Raw genomic sequence first — 18,423 nt, 5'->3', positions numbered from 1 at the left:
GTTTTCAGTACAAATGCAAAATGTATCTGGGAAAGAGACTCTGCTGACTGAATTACTATCATTAGAGATGGGACTTGTTATGTCTCTTGCAATTTTATAGAGGTGTGTAAACAAATTGTGCTTTATGGTATATACCATGTCTTTGAGCACCTGCTCCCTTTTACCACATATGTGCTAATGTTATTCTTTATAGAAAGAATTTATTAACTACAGCAGAATCCTGGTTTCCTTATTATTATTTTAATAAACACTCATTTGTTCTATGTCAGGGGTAGGCAACCTTGGCTCTTTTATGACTCATGGACTTCAACTCCTAGAATTCCTGAGTCAACATAGCTGACTCGGGAATTCTGGGACTTGAAGTCCATGAGTCATAAAAGAGCCGAGGTTGCCTACCCCTGTTCTATGTAGTATGAAAAGTATCTAGTATTAAAAGATGAGAATTATCTAGTCTGTCCTTCATAGATTTGGTTATTATTATCTGAAAATTCCTCTCTCCTTCTCTCCTGCAAGTTTCAGCCTCCCCCCTGGGCACGCAGTTTCTTGCTCCTTTTCTCCCAGAGTATTCCCTACACAGTCTTTTCAAGTTAAAATGCTGACTCCAGGGACAGATTTGGTTAATTGGTCTTTGCATTTGATCCAGGGCATTCGATTCCCCCTTAAGCAACTGTAGATTCCATGTTAGAGATGAATGAATGTTGATCTGGGCTGAGAGTTGATACCCTGATTCAGTGCATATAGTTAGAATGCTACATACTGTTACTTGGAAGCTTTTGGGGTTCCCTTATGCATTTGGCTGAACAGTGTAGATAATTAGTTAGCTAAGTGTTAAGTTGCTCTTATTCTGGGGAAAAAAGTCCGCTCATCTTTGATCTTGATGGGAATTGAGGCAACTGCTGCAATACTGAATTGTAAAAGGAAACATTTATAGCATCAAAATAGTCAAATAAGCAAAATAAGGTGTGCATTTAGAATTAAATCTTGCATCCCAATTTGTTAGATAAAACAAAAATCGTTTTGCAATAGTGGCGAATATCTGTAGCTTGGGTGTAGGATGAGGGTGAAGGTTCGTTCTCCGAGCTTGAGGGTTGGTTTCTGAAAGTTTTCGTTACCAGGCTAGCTAACATCTTCAGCTGTCTAAACTCCTCAGAGATCCTTTTAATGTGTATGTTTGTTGTTTTCCTACCAGCATGATCATAGTTAAAGTTTTAAAAAATAAAGGAAAGTATTGCTTATACGCTTTTATGTTTTTTTTAAGTACCTACCAAAAACTTTTCACAGTGTAAAACAGCTTTAGTTTTTGAAGTATTCATTTTCTTACACACACACACACACACACACACACAAACACACACACTTTGATTTTCAAGTGGGAACAGGCAGTTTGGCAGTATTTTAAGATATGCAGACAAACAAGTTTGAAATACCATATCCTTACCAAGTTCTAAGGAATCAAATGAACTTGTACAACATTCTTCTTCTTCCGTATAAGTTCAGAAACAAAGAATAGCCGCAAAAATACATGCTATCAAATTAAAGTGATTTTAAATACTATACTTTCTTAAAATTCCTTACCATTATACGTGTAGTTCTTAATGTAGTGTAAGTTTAGTAAATTTACTGACTGTTAGAACAATTGCCAAACCTTAAAGAAAAGAAATTGTGTTTGGCAAGAGAGGTGTTTTTCCAAACTGGAGAAACTCAGGAATTTCAAACTGTTGCATTTTTCCTGAGTATGAAAATGAAGTAATGACATTTAATAGGTGTCTATGCCTCATAACATGATGTGGCTCTGTGGGTGAGTGCTGTTTCTTTGAGATAACATAAAAATGCTGTTTTAATTGCTAGTATTTGAGCTAAACCTAAGGCCTGCCCAAGTGCTTGCGTGAGGTTTCAAGTCTGAAAAAAAACCCTGCTGCAGCATTGGGTGAGGCAAGGCAGGAATGGACTCAATCTCAGAGGCCCCACTGAAATGGAGAATTGCCATGACTTACTAACTTCCTTATGGATCCTTGCCATTAAATGTCAGGGATATCTGAGTACCTTCTATCCACAGAGTTTGGTCGACAATGGTGGAATTGGAAAATTGCTTTAACGAATAAGTAATTCTGCTATTTTTTTCTGACAAGGAAAGCTTGTCCTTGTTATAATGGGAGCTATGTGATTGCTACATTTTGGCTTAAAATCTGGAAGAGGACTGATCCCTGCACATATTTAAGTTAAAAAAAAAAGCTCTTGTATAGGAAAAATTGTCCTTCCCAAAAAAGGATTATGGAAGTATGCCTGATGTTTATGTATGCCCTTGAATGACAACAAGTAGCATATAAGGTTACAAGTAAGTTGGTATGTGTATATGTACATAGATGAGATATAGAGATTGAGAATAATTTCATTCAGATTAGAGTAGGTGGCCTGTTTCATAAAGTCATACTTAAGGCATCCCAAAATATTACATGGCTGTATGAATTTTGATCCAGAAGTCATTTAAGGGGATGGTGTATAATCAGAAACTGCTTCCCTCTTTCTTCCATTGATAGAAGCCTCTGGTAGACTAAAAAACGTATGCCATGAGAAGGGTATCAATTAGATATCATGCTTTAATTATAAAAGGAAATATGGAATTCAGGCTGTTTTTTCTTCTATATCCTTTATTTTCTTCTCTGAATGTCATTGTGCTAAGTTTCCTTCCAATTTTTGAAATGTCTTATGATATTTAATTGCTAGTGGTTTCACTGATTTGGTTTCGATCCTTATCCTGTACTACAGTAGAAACGAATTCAGGATTAAAAGTAATAATGACCACATTTCTGAATCAAGAGATTTATTGTAGCACGTATCTTCATGTTTTTTTAATTATTAACTATTCTAAAAATGTGGAGCCTTGGTGGAGCAGTGGGCTAATGCCTCCTTAAGTAACACCAGCTGCCTGCAATTAGTGCAGGTTCGCATCCCACCAGGCTCAAGGTTGACTCAGCCTTCCATCCTTCCGAGGTAGGTAAAATGAGGACCCAGATTGTTGGGGGCAATAAGCTGACTTTGTAATAATGCCGCTTGGGGGGGGCCCCAAAAGCCCTAATAAGCAGGCATATACATAGAATGAAGGCTACTGCTAAGCTTGTAAGCCGCCCTGAGTCTTCGGAGAAGGGCGGGATATAAATGGGATTAAAATAAAAAAAAATAGGCTGGGCCATTGAACAGAATGAACCAAACAACATTTTTTGTTACAGTCTTTCATAAGGTTACAAAATACTGTATGAAAGTTCCATTACGCAGTCTAATTTATTACATTCATATTACTAATTATTTCTTTCTGACCACAAAGGAGCCATTTTTGCACTTTTTTTAAAAAAATATCTCAATATCTATCTTTCAGATCTGATTGCAGTATTGTCTCCCAAAGGGCCTCTTCGAATGCTAGTAGAAACAGCTCAAGAAAGAAATGAAACTTTGTTCCCAGCGCTCATTTACTCATGTAAGAACAGATTATCTGATGCTTGCTTTGAATTAGGGGGAAATAATTTATCTAATTTTCCATGAGTCACAGTTCCCTTTCATAAACCTGGGCTGGACAAGATGCTCCAGTTAGTAGATTTCCTTTGACTACAGAAGCAAAAATGAGATACAGCAAACATCTAATGTTTAAGTATACCAAACTAATGACACATTTTCCCATTGTGGTGACTTTGCAATTGAGCAGTAATTCCCCAATATATACTGTACTTTTAAATATTTATTATTAAAAAAGAAAAAAAAATCATCCTATGTGATTCAAAATAGTTTGACTACTTCAGGGATTTTGATTGGTTTTATGGTACAGTGTAACAACTGATCCTTTAGTACAGTTTTGTACTGAAATTGGGCCATGATAGAACTACAAGTTTAAAGAAGAGTACCTGTTTGGCAGCTGCCCGTTTTAAAGACGATCCTTTTCTAGAATATCTGTTGGGTCTGCTGTCATTTACGTACGCATTTATAAAATAAAAAACCTGTTTTACAAAGATATAATGCAAAGCTTATTTATCAGGCAATATGTATTCAATTGTTTTAATGGTACCTCGGTGCTCATCATTAATTGGTTCCAGGAGGCATGATGAGTATCAAAATCAATGAGTACCAAAAAAAATTCCCATAAGCAATAATGTAGTGAGTCACAGGGCAGCCAACTCTGACTTCTAGCTTGTGCACTGAATACCAAAGAAACAATTAGGTCCCAGGACAAAATTTTCACATCCAAATGTGTTGAGTACCAAATTTGATGAGCTTCAAAGCAGTTGAGTACCAAGGTACCATTGTATTAAGATTGTCTTTTCAATTTAATTAAAATGGGCACAAAACACAAATAGAAAAAAGAGGTTTTGCTGTTGCCTTCCATTTTAGCAACGTCTTAGATGAATTCATTACAAGGGTCACTGCAGTTTTCTGTGTGTTCAACACAGCACAGTGTTGCTAAAATACTTAAAATGTATAGGTTAAATAGCATATAGCAGCAATAAATCAGATGTCTTCTTTTTTCCATTAGCAACAATGATATGGCTAGTAAATATGGCTGAACAAGATACTGAAGCCCAGAAGGGAGCATCTAAAAATGCCACTTACAGTCAGCAAGGTGAGATTTTTTTTAATCTTTGTGAAGTCGTGTGAGAAATGCAGAACGAGAATTGTCAAGCAGTTTCATGTTAACTGTCTTACATTTACAGAAAGGCTTTGCTATTCAAATGCTGAATTCGTGTCCATCAATGAACAATAACAGTGCACACTGATTTGAAGCCGTCTGCCAGAAAAATGTTTCCTTACCATTTGTCCCGTGATAGTTTTACTTCAGAAATTTTACTTCACCTCCAGAAATCCTTGTGACAACTGAAGGGAGGGAATTCTACAAGTATTGGCTTGGGTCTTTTTGTTTCTTCCAACCTTAGAATGCTGTTTTAACAACACAGCTTCTACTTTTACACCTCAACTCCTTTTAAAAAAAACCAGCAGAGGCGGCTTCCATTTAATAATAATAAATAAATCATATAAATAAAATTTAGAAAAATCAATCTTTTACAGATCTGAAGAATAGGGAGAAAAATACTTCTCTACTATACATTATGAAATATGTTTAACTGAGTATAATAAACAACACTTGTAACTAGTGTGTTGGGCTGGTGCCTTAAATCAATATACCAAGTTGGCTTTCAAATAAGGTTTTTAAATTTATTCCGTGGTAAATTGAAAATGGTATATTTTACGATCATTTTTTCTAGATTTTCTAATCCAGGGCTTTTCAACCAGTGGTACGGGTACCACCTGCGGTACATTGGCACCTGGCAAGTGGTACACGACTATCCTAGAAAAGTGGTAGCGGGGGAGGGGAATGAGCTGAACTGGTGGCAGCACCGCACAAGCCTGAGCGAGAGATGGCTGGAGCTGCAGGGCTGTCAGGGCTCAGCGGAAGCGCCAGGATCAGTGCCGCTTTCCAGCTGATCGGTGGTTCTTCAGGGCTGTCAGGGCTCCAGCTGGAGCTCGGCGCTGATCTTGGGGCTTCTGCTGAGCCCTGAAGAAGCACCAGTCAGCTGGAAAGCAGCAGTGATCCTGGCGCTTTTGCTGAACCCAGAAGAACGACCAATGTTGCAGCATCTCCAGGGTCTTGTGATTTACATTCAGATGCTTGGCAACTGATTCATATTTATGACAGTCACAGTGTCCCAGGGTCATGTGAAGTGACCAAAACTTGCTGCAACCACCCAGCAGAGGGAGGGGAATAAAAACCAAACACCACCCTACCCCACCCCCGCTGCCAATCCTCAACAGAAATGCTCACAACAATGAAAACCTCAGACAGGAGGAAGAGCGCCGCCGGGCAGGCAGGCAGGTGTTTCGCTCGGCTGTGGCTTGGGGGGGCACTTTTTTCAGTGCCATTGTAATTTAGAACAGTCACTAAGCAAGCTGTTGTAAGTCGAGGACTACCTGTACTTCATCACTTTTTTCCCTTTTTTTTTTTTGGTCATCAAGTTTTTGACACCTTGCTAGGTGACTGGTGGTACTTGGATGTTGCCATATCCTAAAAGTGGTACAATGAGTGAAAAGGTTGAAAAGCCCTGTTCTAATCTGTGCATGTACATTGAAAAGTACTGTTCTATTATATTAAAGGATACTTTTATTTCCACAGAATTGTGCATGAAATTGAAGTACAAATTTAAAGAGCATCTTTTTTTTAAGAAAGCAAAATAATTAGTTCCTTAGATATACTTGTTTTGTCCTGAGAGCTCTTTTATTGCTCTTGCAAGTTTCTCAGCATATAGAACTATTTGTAATTTAGAAAACCATATGGACTTCTCTAGAAATAATAGGGACTGGTGGGAATAATAATATTCTATATTTGCCTCCAAAACAAGAGATCCTAAATACATACCATCAGTCTGTTTTACTGCTCCATTCACATAAAACAATAATCTAGTTCTCATTATTTCCTTGTTAAGCAAATAGCTCACTTGAGATCTATCAGATTGCTCTTCAGTATCAGAATAGGATCAAATATCAGGCGAATGGGTAGACTATCCTCAGGCATCCACTCTAAAAAGGCTAGCAGTTTGATAGCTGTTTATTTAATTGATTATGATATTTTCACTGCCAGGCAAGAAAACAATGTACTTGTAACATTTTCAATAAATATGCCGTCATTGCATTCTTAGCATACATGTTGGTTGGAGGCAATGGAAATTATAAGGAATTATAATAATACAACTGGAGCACCATGAGCAATCTGCTGCTGCATAGCTTAACTTGCAGGGATGTGGGGAATAGTATTTGCTTTTCCAGCTGAGGCAACAGAATGCCTTCGGATGGTGATAGATGCTTATAATGTATGTCACTGTCCAGTTTTACTTGGTTTGCTAAAACTGATTTGCAACCATTTTTTTTCAATTCTACTTTCACTGAAGATCACTCTTACACTCTATATCTGTCAAAAATTAAGTATAGGTAGTCCTTGACTTGTAACAGTTTGTTCAGTTGACCGTTCAAAGTTAGAAGGGCACTGGAAAATGTGACTTGTGACTATTTTTCACACTTAAGACTGTTGCGGCATCCCTGTAGTCACATGATCAAAATTCAGATGTCTGGCAACTGACTCATATTTATGACGTTTGCGGTGTCCTAGGGTCATGTGATCACCTTTTGCAACCTTCTGACAAGCAAAATCAATAGCCAGATTCATTTAACAACCCTGTTACTAACTTAACAATTGCAGTGATTCACTTAACAAATGTAGCAAGAAAGATCGTAAAATGGGGCAAAATTCACTCAACAAATGTCTCACTTAACAGCAGAAAATTTTGGGTTTATTTGTGGTTATACGTCAAGGATTGCCTGTATATACAAAAATTAGGATTTGAATGCACCCTAACATTTGTGTAGTACTTGGTTTTTGTTAGCTCAGTGGCAACAATTTTTTTTCATCTATCAACTCATAATCTAATCATGTATTTGGGTGATGATCAAATGATCCCAGAGTGTAGTAAAAATGCCTGTGTATTTCAGTTACAGTGAATCAAAATCAGAATGCAGGTCCTGAGGTAGATGATGGAGGTTTCAACCCAGAATGGGAGCAGCAACGAGACAACAGGATTGGCCCAATACATTCAACCCGTGAAACACGAGCAGTGGTTCAGGCTCTTCCCAGTAATTCCCCAGCAAGCGAGGACCCAGAAGAGAGTAAGTAACATGAATAAGTAAAGGTAAAGGTTCCCCTGCACATGCGTGCTAGTCGTTTCCGACTCTAGGGGCCGGTGCTCATCTCTGTTTCAAAGCCGAAGAACTTGTCCGAGGACGTCTCCGTGGTCATGTGGCCGGCATGACTGGACGCCAAAGGCACACGGAACGCTGTTACCTTCCCACCGTAGTGGTCCCTATTTTTCTACTTGCATTTTTACGTGCTTTCCAACTGCTAGGTTGGCAGAAGCTGGGACGAGTAACACTCTGTTATATATATATATATATATATATATATATATATATATATATATATATATATATATATATATATATATATATATATATATATATATATATATATATATATATATATATATATATATATATATATATATATATATATATATATATATATATATATATATATATATATATATATATATACACACACACACACACACACACATACATATATACATACACACACACACACATACCGGTAAATAAATCTAAATCAGCACAGAAACTTACTGTTGATTTAGAACTGGGGATGACAACCTTTTAGTTGCTAAAATGCATTACTTAATACTTCTAGGGTTACATGGGTTGCAAAGTGCATGAGGCCATGTCCCACATGTAGGCAGAAGTTGGATGTTTTTTAGATAATTTTGAAGAGATTGTTGTTGTTGTTTTGAAAACGCCCGTCTTTGGATTTAAGCTATAATTTTCATGATTCTCATCTCTAAATGGGACTGAGCTATATTTTCAGTAATCACAGTCAGAGAGAAACTCAAGGGATTTAGAAAGGAAACTTGGGCCACAGGTTACCTATCTCATCTTTAAAATGCAATTTTCTGGCCAAATTCTGATCATTATGGAAGCAGCAACTGTTATTTTTAACTTTTGGTATAAGCATTCTTGTTATGTTCCCGAAATTTCTTATCGTTGTCATTCTTAAAATGAACCGTAAACTTCTCTTGATGAATGATAGGATAGCAACATGTCTTGTGAGGAATTTGCTTTATGGAATTCAGCCAGCGTTATACATGAGTGATTTTTTGGGGAACTTGTTTGAACAGGTTTGTTTGGATGCCTGAAGATTTCAGGGAAATAAGAATTTTATTTGTCTTGGGCTTTCTATTCTGCTGGTTTAAAGAAACCAAGAAAAGCAAACCTAACTACTTAAATGTCCTGCTCAAGGAATGAGAATAAAGCAAAAATGCTTCATTTACTCATACAGCCACAAAAAGAGAGTACTCTTTAGTACCACATGTGAGTATCCACCTGCATTAGTTGTTCCTGGAAACCATATCAAATCTTGGAACAAATATTGTCCTTCTTCCCATTGATATAAAAACTGACCTCTATAATGCTGTTTTAACAATCTATAGTCTAATAGAAAGTGAGAGTTTATTTGTTAATCAAAAATTGTTGTGAATGCAGAATGATCTGTGTAATTATTTCCAGACTGACAGAAAATATGTTAATTTTAATGATCCCTTGCAACTTTATAGCCAGAATTCCTCTTAATAATGAGGTATTTTGTTAGAAGTAACATAAGTTGCATTTTGGCAAGCCCAAACAGATCTCTGCCATCATGTTCCCAAGAGGACTGCTGTTACTTTACCTCAGTTCCTTTTAATCACTGTTAAATCAGGATCAGCTATTTAGATATTTTTTTCCTGTCCTTTTCGTAAGGCTTATGCTAGGTTTTGATTTCATGAAATTCATGGTCTTCTGAAAAAGAACTGATTGCCAATTCATAAATTCCTGCGTCATAATTATATCTATTTTTGGTTCATTTGTTCGCATCTTTGTTCTGCCAAAGATGCTTATGACCTTGAAAATGTTGTTGAGAAATGTGTTCCATGCAATCTTCAACTTCCGTTTTCAGAAGGATACTCTTTGTACAAAAAATGTGCAAATTATTCTATGCCCAAACCATAATAAAGATCCAAGATTGAACATTTCCCTTTTTCACAACATATGCAGACATAGGCAGTAGCAGGGAATGGAGCAATGGAAAGAAAAACCTTAGGGAAATTAGGTGACAGACAGGCTGGTGAAATATGCTGCATTGGGATACCAGCAGTGGGAGGAGGGCTGGGAACACCTGAGTAAGTGGGTGGATGAAATCCTCCATGCTGCAATCATGTCCTTATTGATTAGACCTTTGGGGTGAGGAACAAAGGACACAAACCAGTACATTTGGAAATGGTAACAGATCAAGGGAGATTCAATATTGAATGTGTCCCTTACTACTTGGTCAGATGAAATCTGTTGTCAGTCTTAAATTGAGAGTTTCATCTTTGGAAGACATTAAGGTCTATAGCAAATAGGTTTTACATAGAACAGATGCTAGGTACCAATGTAGAAGGCAGGTATCCTATTTTGGCTGACAGTGATCTTGTCTCCCAAGCAATTGCCATCAGAGACTTTTGCTCCAGTATTCATTCCGGGATTAACTGCATTACTATATGCTACCCAAAAAAATGTGGCAATAAACTGTCTCTGTGAAGTCTAGACTGAGATTCTCAAACAGCTATAGCATTCCTATGTATATATATATTTTCTTATTAGATATGTAAATCTTAATTTCAGCTTTCTGGTTAGAGGTCAGGAAGATAATAATAATAATAATAATAATAATAATAATAATAATAATAATAATAATAAGAAGAAGAAGAAGAAGAAGAAGAAGAAGAAGAAGAAGAAGAAGAAGAAGAAGAAGAAGAAGAAGAAGTTGTTATTGGAAGGGACCTTGGAGGTCATCTAGTCCAACCCCCTGCCCAGGCAGGAAACCCTATACCATTTCAGACAAGTGGCTGGCCAGTCTCTCTTTAAAAACTTCCAGTGTTGGAGCATTCACCACTTCTGGAGGCAGGTTGTTCCACTGGTTAATTGTTCTAACTGTCAGGAAGTTTCTCCTTAGTTCTAGGTTGCTTCTCTCCTTGACTAGTTTCCATCCGTTGCTTCTTGTCCTGCTTTCAGGTGCTTTGGAGAATAGCTTGATTCCCTCTTTTTTGTGGCAGCCCCTGAGATATTGGAACACTGCTATCATGTCACCCCTCACCCTTCTCTTCATTAAACTACACATACCCAATTCCAGCAACTGTTCCCTATATGTTTTAGCCTCCAGTCCCCCAATCGTCTTTGTTGCTCTTCTCTGTACTCTTTCTAGAGTCTCGACATCTTTTTTACATCGTGGTGACCAAAACTGGATGCAGTATTCCAGGTGTGGCCTTACCAAGGCATTGTAAAGTGGTATTAGTACTTCACGTGATCTTGATTCTATCCCTCTGTTAATGCAGCCTAGCACTGTGTTGGCTTTTTTGGCAGCTGCAGCACACTGCTGGCTCATATTTAAGTGATTGTCCACTAGGACTCCGAGATCCCTCTCACAGTTACTACTATTGAGCAAGGTACCACCTATACTATACCTGTGCGTTTGATTTTTCCTGCCTAAATGTAGAACCTTACTTTTTTCACAATTGAATTTCATTTTGTTAGATAGTGCCCAGTGTTTGAGTCTGTCCAGATCCTCCTGTATCTTAAGCCTAACTTCTGGAGTATTGGCTATTCCTGCCAGTTTGGTGTCATCTGCAAACTTGATGAGTTCCCCATCTGACCTCTCATCATTGATGAAGATATTGAAGAGCACTGGGCCCAGAACAGAGCCCTGTGGTACCCCACTACATACTTCCTTACATGTAGATGCAGTTCCATTGAGGACCACACGTTGAGTACGGCCTGTCAGCCAGCTACGAATCCATCTGGTGATGCTATCTAACCCACATTTTTCTATCTTATCAAGTAGTAGGTTGTGATCTACTTTATCAAATGCCTTACTGAAGTCCAAGTAAATTATATCTACAGCATTCCTCTGGTCCACTAGTTTTGCCACTTGGTCAAAGAATGCAATAAGATTTGTCTGGCATGATCTGTTTTTGACAATCCCATGTTGGCTTTTAGTGATAACTTTATTCGCATCAAGGTGTTCGCTGATTTGTTGTTTGATTATCTTTTCCAGAATCTTCCCAGGTATTGAGGTCAGGCTGATAGGTCTGTAGTTTCCTGGATCTTTTTTTCCCCTTTTTTGAAGATGGGAACTACATCAGCTCTCTTCCAGTCCTCTGGTAGTTCCCCAGTGCTCCAGCTCTCAGGAAACCTGTTTTGTATCAGGTGTCTAAGGGCACTAATAACTTCTCAGTATGGAATATATTCAAGAGTATCAATTTTGAGAAGAGATGGTTCAGTTCAGTTCTAGTAAATATCAGACAACTAATAACTTCTCAGTATGGAATATATTCAAGAGTATCAATTTTGAGAAGAGATGGTTCAGTTCAGTTCTAGTAAATATCAGACAACTATCCTAGGATTGCAGTAGATCTGGTAGCTTTTTGTTGTTGTGCATGGCTTCACTTTTCAAAATTAATTAAGAAGGTGATTATTTTTTCCATGTAAAGATAGCTAAAGTTGATAGTGTAATACAGGTCTTGGTCTATATTGCCTAGTTTACTCAAGATTTCATCTTTAGAACTATGGCATTCCTTTTCTGCAATCTTTCTTGTATAGTTTAGTTCTGTCAGAGGCAATGGCTATAGTACTTTTGCTCTGGACAGTCTTTTCTGATTCTGTCTGTGCAATTCCAAGGATACTAGTGACCTCTTGCTTTCACAGGAGGGACAGAGACCATGTTTGGCATTATTTTGATTATCACACACTTAGGCTGATTGCTTTTTATTTCAGCCACCATGTACAGTTTTTCCTTCCATCTTTGGGAGGTTATTATTATTATGCATCAGTAAATTTTCATAATCAAAGAAGGATGTGCCTTAGAATTCCAAACATTAAAATAGTGCTTAAGAATTTAGGATGAGAGTCAAGATCCCTTCTGCTTTATGTTAATTAATTGAGTATTTACTTCTAAGTGCTGCCAAGCTGTTCATTATCATACAAATAAAGGCAATAAGATCAGTTGGTAACCTGTAAACATAGGTTTAATTATAAAAATGCACTGTAAGTGCATTATAAAAATGCACTGTAAGTGCATATACCTTAAAACATAATAAGAATTTAGTAGGAGACATTGAGGCAGGTATATGGTGTTAAATATGACAAGCTATCATTTTGAGCACAAAGTGCAATTTACCCATTTCTCTCTCTCTCTCTCTCTCTCTCTCTCTCTCTCTCTCTCTCTCTCTCTCTCTCTCTCCAGAAAAACAGAAGTTGTTTTTCACTATAAAGTTGTAATAAATAAAAAAAACACTGAAATGGTTTTGTATGCCATTTCATTGGCTTTAACAAAGACTAACCTCCATGATAACAGCATCTAAAGGCCAAAAAGATTAATCTTGTAGGCAGTATTTAGAAGCGTATTGGGTATCTTGTGTAATAAGGAGGGAAAGCAATAATAGCAGGATTTGTCCAATATAGTTGCATTCTCTGCTTTTGAGCAACATCAGGGAGGGGGATAGGTTGCAGTCCCTGGACTGTCTTTCATTTGGGTTCAATAATCACCAACAGTGTGCCGGAGCCAGCTCATAGTGGGTGGTGAGAACCAATTGTTAAATTTTCAGGAATTTTGGTTGCTGGTTGAAACAAAGGTGAGCTGTGATGCCCGTTGTGCAGATCAGCCGTTCTGTGACTAGCGATATGGAGGTGGCACTTTTGCTGGCAGAGTTCTTAAACACTTACTGGCACACAACTGATTAGCACCATATTTTAAAATATGATTCCCAGTCAGTTGTCCTCGACTGACAGTTGAATCTCAGTTCCTTACGGTAACATATGAAAATAAGCTTTTTGCCAACAGTGTGCATTCATTTGCTTCTTCCTTCACAGAATGACCAAATAAATCAGAAAGCTTCTGTTTAACTACGGACCTTTAACTAATTCAGACTGAAACTTAACCATAGCTTGAATTCAATTTATCTTTGTTTTCCGGACAAAACAAAACTACGTGCTGAACTAGAAGCTTTCTGTTTCGTTTGTGCTATGGAGAGACAGCAAAGGGGTTTCATAGCCAAAAGCTTTATTTATATCTTAATTTACTTTCCAGCTTATTTTTTCTTCATTAATCCGTTTGAAATTTGGAAGCTAAAAATATTCTTTGAGGTTTGTTCAGGCTCCTTGGTTAGATACAAACATGCAGATATTTGGCACGTTGCCAAATATCAGAACATATCTATTAATAATAATAATATTAATATTAATAATAATAATAATAATAATAATAATAATAATAATAATAATAATAATAATAATAATTTTATTTATATACCGCCCTTCTCCCGAAGGACTCAGGGCGGTGAACAGGGCAGATGTATAAAATACAAAAATACAAAAGTTAAAAGGAATTAAACATAATGCCCGAGGTAAAAAACAATAAATACAAATATTAAGAACAATAAAAAACCCAACCCACCCCCCATCAGGCCAAGCCGGCTTGTTCAAACAAATGCGTTTTCAGATCGCGTCGGAAGGAGCGGAGGTCGGGCGCCATCCGGAGCTCAACCGGCAACCGATTCCATAGCTCCGGGGCGCCCACAGAGAAGGACCTCCCCCTGGGGGCCACCAATCGACATTCTCAACTGGCAACCGATTCCATAGCTCCGGGGCGCCCACAGAGAAGGACCTCCCCCTGGGGGCCACCAATCGACATTCTCTGATCGGTGGCACCCTGAGGAGGCCCTCTCTGTGGGAACGCACAGGGCGGAGGGAAGTTGACGCCGGCAGCAGGTGCTCCCTAAGGTACTCTGGACCCAAGGTACTCCGGACCCTCTAATTGAGCTGACAGCAAAAAAAAATAATAGTAGACTTTTATGTTTTCCATTTCTTCACGGTCTTACTCAATGCACTGTGACAGAACCTAAATTGCTACATAGAATGGTTTTAATTTCTAACTGACCGAGGTGTTTGTTTGTTTTTTGTCTTTTGCAGGAGGAGTTAAGCTCGGCTTAGGAGATTTCATTTTCTACAGTGTTCTAGTTGGCAAAGCTTCAGCAACAGCCAGTGGAGACTGGAACACAACTTTAGCCTGTTTTGTAGCCATTTTAATTGTGAGTCTATTTCCCCTTCCCTTTCTTGTTGATGCCATGACTAGTTAAATTGTGTAATAATGCTCTTCCTTAGGAATTGTTTTAAACGTGTCAACTGGACAACTTCAGGGTTTTTTTTTTCTTACAGGTTTTTCTTTCTGGTTTTTTTTATTATTATACAGTATTTCCAGCATGGATATCCAATAATTCCTCCCATTCCCTCCGAAACTTCATAGATGGATCGTAGTTTTTGCATTTTATCTCCACTTTCACAAGAAAAAGGGAAGTAAAATCTTTGTCAGGTCTGACTAGAAAAATACCATTCTCTAATAAGAGGTTGTAGAAAAAGTTCAGCCTCTCAGAGAAGCATCCATCTAGACTAGAGAGATTGCTAGTAGCTGGATTGGAATGATGCCCAGACTTGAAAGTGAAAATCAGAACTCTTAACTCAGAGAAGGAGGGATGAGAGAAAGGAAGCTTTCCTTTCTCACTCTTTTAAAAAGCAAAGTCACCGGAACACACCTACTGTAAGTGCAATCCTTCAGGCTTTTCACCGTGCAAGACCTCCCAGTGAGGAAGAATTGTGGAACCTGGAACAAATGTACCTGATGCTCAGAGTTGGTCATAAGCTTTTAAATATTGTCAGTTGCTTCTGTCAGGAGTTTCTTGAAAGACGTTTGGGAATAACAAGTTTGAACAGATTTTTTTTGTATGTGTGTCTTTCTTAATATTCTGGCTTGAGATAATGGTATTTTCCTAATAAAGGAAGCCATAAAAAACTAGACACATCAGTGGTATAGGATGTGTAGGTTCCAAGGGAAAAGCACAAGAGTTCCGTTTGCAGACACCATTCGCTTGAGAGGATGGATACATAGCTAAATGCTATGCACTTGGAATTCCAAATTATTGTCAATAAAAATAGAATTTCATAGAAGGAGCCCAATATTCTGCATGGACTAGGCTTTCATTACAATACTGTCCAAAATTACTAAAACTGTTGCTTCCGTGATAGGCTATTCTACTCTTAAGGAAAATGTGGTTATTAGTTGCCTGCTTACAACAGAAATGTCTACATAAGGGGTGGTAAAAGAAGTCACAATGGTAACTATGATTTAAACCCTCTGTCTTTTCAGTATGAGTTGTATACATCACACCCATAACTGTGCCTGCCATCTTGACATACATGTAGCTGATGCCTGGCTTATATATGATAGAAACTAACCATCCATTTTTATAAAAGGTTTGGTGGGTTGCTCCTGATATTTAAAGCACAGAGTCTTTTTTTCCGCTTATCAATTTAGGCATCTCTGTCTTGTTGGTTGAAAAAAAAAAATTTCTACCCACAAAAGAGTCCTGTCTCTCTCCATATCCCTTGTAAAATAGGCTCTGCTATTCAGCACAGTGACAGAGGTGACAGAATGGGAATGTGGTTAAAAAATGTGCCTCAATGGCAATTTATCCATCTTGATTTTCCCACCAAGTTTATGAACAATCCTTGTTGGCAGTTAGTTTATCTCTGAAGGACATCGAGAGTTGATTGCTGCCCCTGGAAGCAGGCAACTATCTAATAGTTTGAGATAAGAGCTCTTCCAATTAACTTATGTGGTTTTTTTTCTCTCTCTCTCTTTTTATCCCTAGGGCCTGTGCCTTACCCTCTTGCTACTTGCCATTTTTAAAAAGGCCTTACCAGCTCTTCCAATTTCTATCACTTTTGGGCTAGTTTTCTATTTTGCCACAGATAACTTGGTGCAGCCTTTTATGGACGAATTAGCTTTCCATCAATTTTATATCTAGCACCTTTTCAGCTGATCACCTGTGGACATTTTATTGAATTTAGCAAATACAGGAGGGAGAAACTATCTTCCCCTCATTTCCTAAAACAGCTGCTATGCTGGGCATTACTGGATTCTTCTTTGTAAAAATGGTCTCTTCACCCGTGGGTTTTCTGCCATTTGACTGCAGTCAGTTACATCTCTTTAAAAAAACAGTCTGTAGAAAAGATGTCGATGCTCTCATCAGCAGAACCTCAGCCTGGGGTTCCACTTTGCACCAATCAAGAATGCTGAGGGTTCATCCACAGTTAAGCGGTATGATGATAAATCAAGCTGAACTGCCTGATAAGTGAGTGTGATGCCATAACAGGAACTATCAGCGCTTGTAGCCTGAGGCCACTCGGAGAAGAGCAATTGGAAGGAAAGAATATTATCTTGTTTAAAGGGAAAATCAAGCAAATAATGTCTTGCACTTTCTGTTAGGTGTTTTTTTTCTTTCCGATTTAATAGTCATGCTTGCAGAACGGTCTGTATGCTCCTTGCCAGATCAACACAGAACATACACATAGATTCTTCTGCCATAAATGTCTGGAAATTTGGGGTACAGTAGACATATCCTGGGATCCTTTGATTAAAAACAAAATCCCATTTCTTATTTAGCTATGTAATCTATTTCTAGACCTCTCCCCTTCCCTAAAATATGTTGAATATTCATTCAGCTTTCAAGTTTTATAATTTACCAACAAAGAGGTAAGAAACTAAAAACTATCAAACAGCAACAGAGCATTGCAGTGAGATCTTGGATTTCATCTGACTTCATCTTTTGTTCTGATTTTTTTTTATAATTCCTTGGGACCATTTTATAAGAAATGTATATATATATATATATATATATATATATATATATATATATATATATATATATATATATATATATATATATATATATATATATATATATATATATATATATATATATATATATATATATATATATATATATATATATATATATATATATATATATATATATATATATATATATATATATATATATATATATATGCATGTGTGTTGCAATATAAAATTAAAAAGAATGATACGTACTATTAACTGCCTCCCTCCCAGACTGCAGTAAAGCCATCTTGTGGGAATGAAAAATACATCTCAATTGAACATACATATGAATTTGTCAAATAAGTTCTATAATGATTAGAACCTAACTGAGCCTTGCTCATAAAAAACATTCAGAAAAATTGTGGGGCGGGGGAGGCGGCGCTGGAGGAGTAACTTAATTTTATTGTACATGTATTCTCTGTTCAAAATATCATTCCAGAAATTTCCTAATGGGGATTTCTGTTGAATGTACCCCTTTATTCAAACACCAAAAAACAACCGTCAGCAATGGGGCGCTTCCCTTGGAACCCCATTGCATATATTGCCTTTCCTTATTCAACACATGTTGAGAATGTCATCTTTTAGGATTCAGAGGAAATTGGAGCATTTCTGTATACCTGCCTAGCTTGTCCTAAACTACTGAATAGTATCGAGCTACCTATTACATTCAGTCAGTAAAATGAAATTTATCTACACACACACACACACACACACACACACACACACACACACAAATTATATTACTATTTTGTTTGTACTGATACTTTCTTGAGTGTCTTTGTTTGGTTTGTGAAGCTGGGATTGTAAATATATAAGACTACCAAAGAAGTCTGCCAAAGTCTGGTACTACTGCTGAGCTCATCCAAGGACTGTTATTGGCATTATAAGTCTGCAGCACAACTGCTGATAGTTTTATTCCAGAGATCATTTGAACCTGATAATCATACAGGTCACTTGTTATCCACAAAACACTTCAGTCCGCCATTACAGAAGTCAGTATAAGCTTTCCATGAATTTCA

The 18,423-nt window shown here is 37.4% G+C and overlaps 1 protein-coding gene across 1 annotated transcript in view; it reads left to right on the top strand.

Annotated features, from left to right (window-relative positions):
• Window positions 1–17,417, top strand: part of PSEN1 (presenilin 1) — a 36,173-nt gene extending 18,756 nt beyond the window's left edge. Inside the window, exons 7-11 of the mRNA XM_081315901.1 lie at window positions 3,374–3,472; window positions 4,520–4,606; window positions 7,522–7,695; window positions 14,638–14,756; window positions 16,374–17,417. Of these exons, the coding sequence (XP_081172027.1) occupies window positions 3,374–3,472; window positions 4,520–4,606; window positions 7,522–7,695; window positions 14,638–14,756; window positions 16,374–16,529 (635 nt within the window). The 3' untranslated portion in view covers window positions 16,530–17,417. The remainder of the gene's footprint in view (window positions 1–3,373; window positions 3,473–4,519; window positions 4,607–7,521; window positions 7,696–14,637; window positions 14,757–16,373) is intronic.
• Window positions 17,418–18,423: the final 1,006 nt, after the last annotated feature.

The sequence above is a fragment of the Vipera berus genome (genome assembly GCF_964194415.1).
Source record: "Vipera berus genome assembly, chromosome: 1".
Taxonomy (NCBI): domain Eukaryota; kingdom Metazoa; phylum Chordata; class Lepidosauria; order Squamata; family Viperidae; genus Vipera; species Vipera berus.
This window is presented reverse-complemented; position numbering and strand designations above follow the sequence as displayed.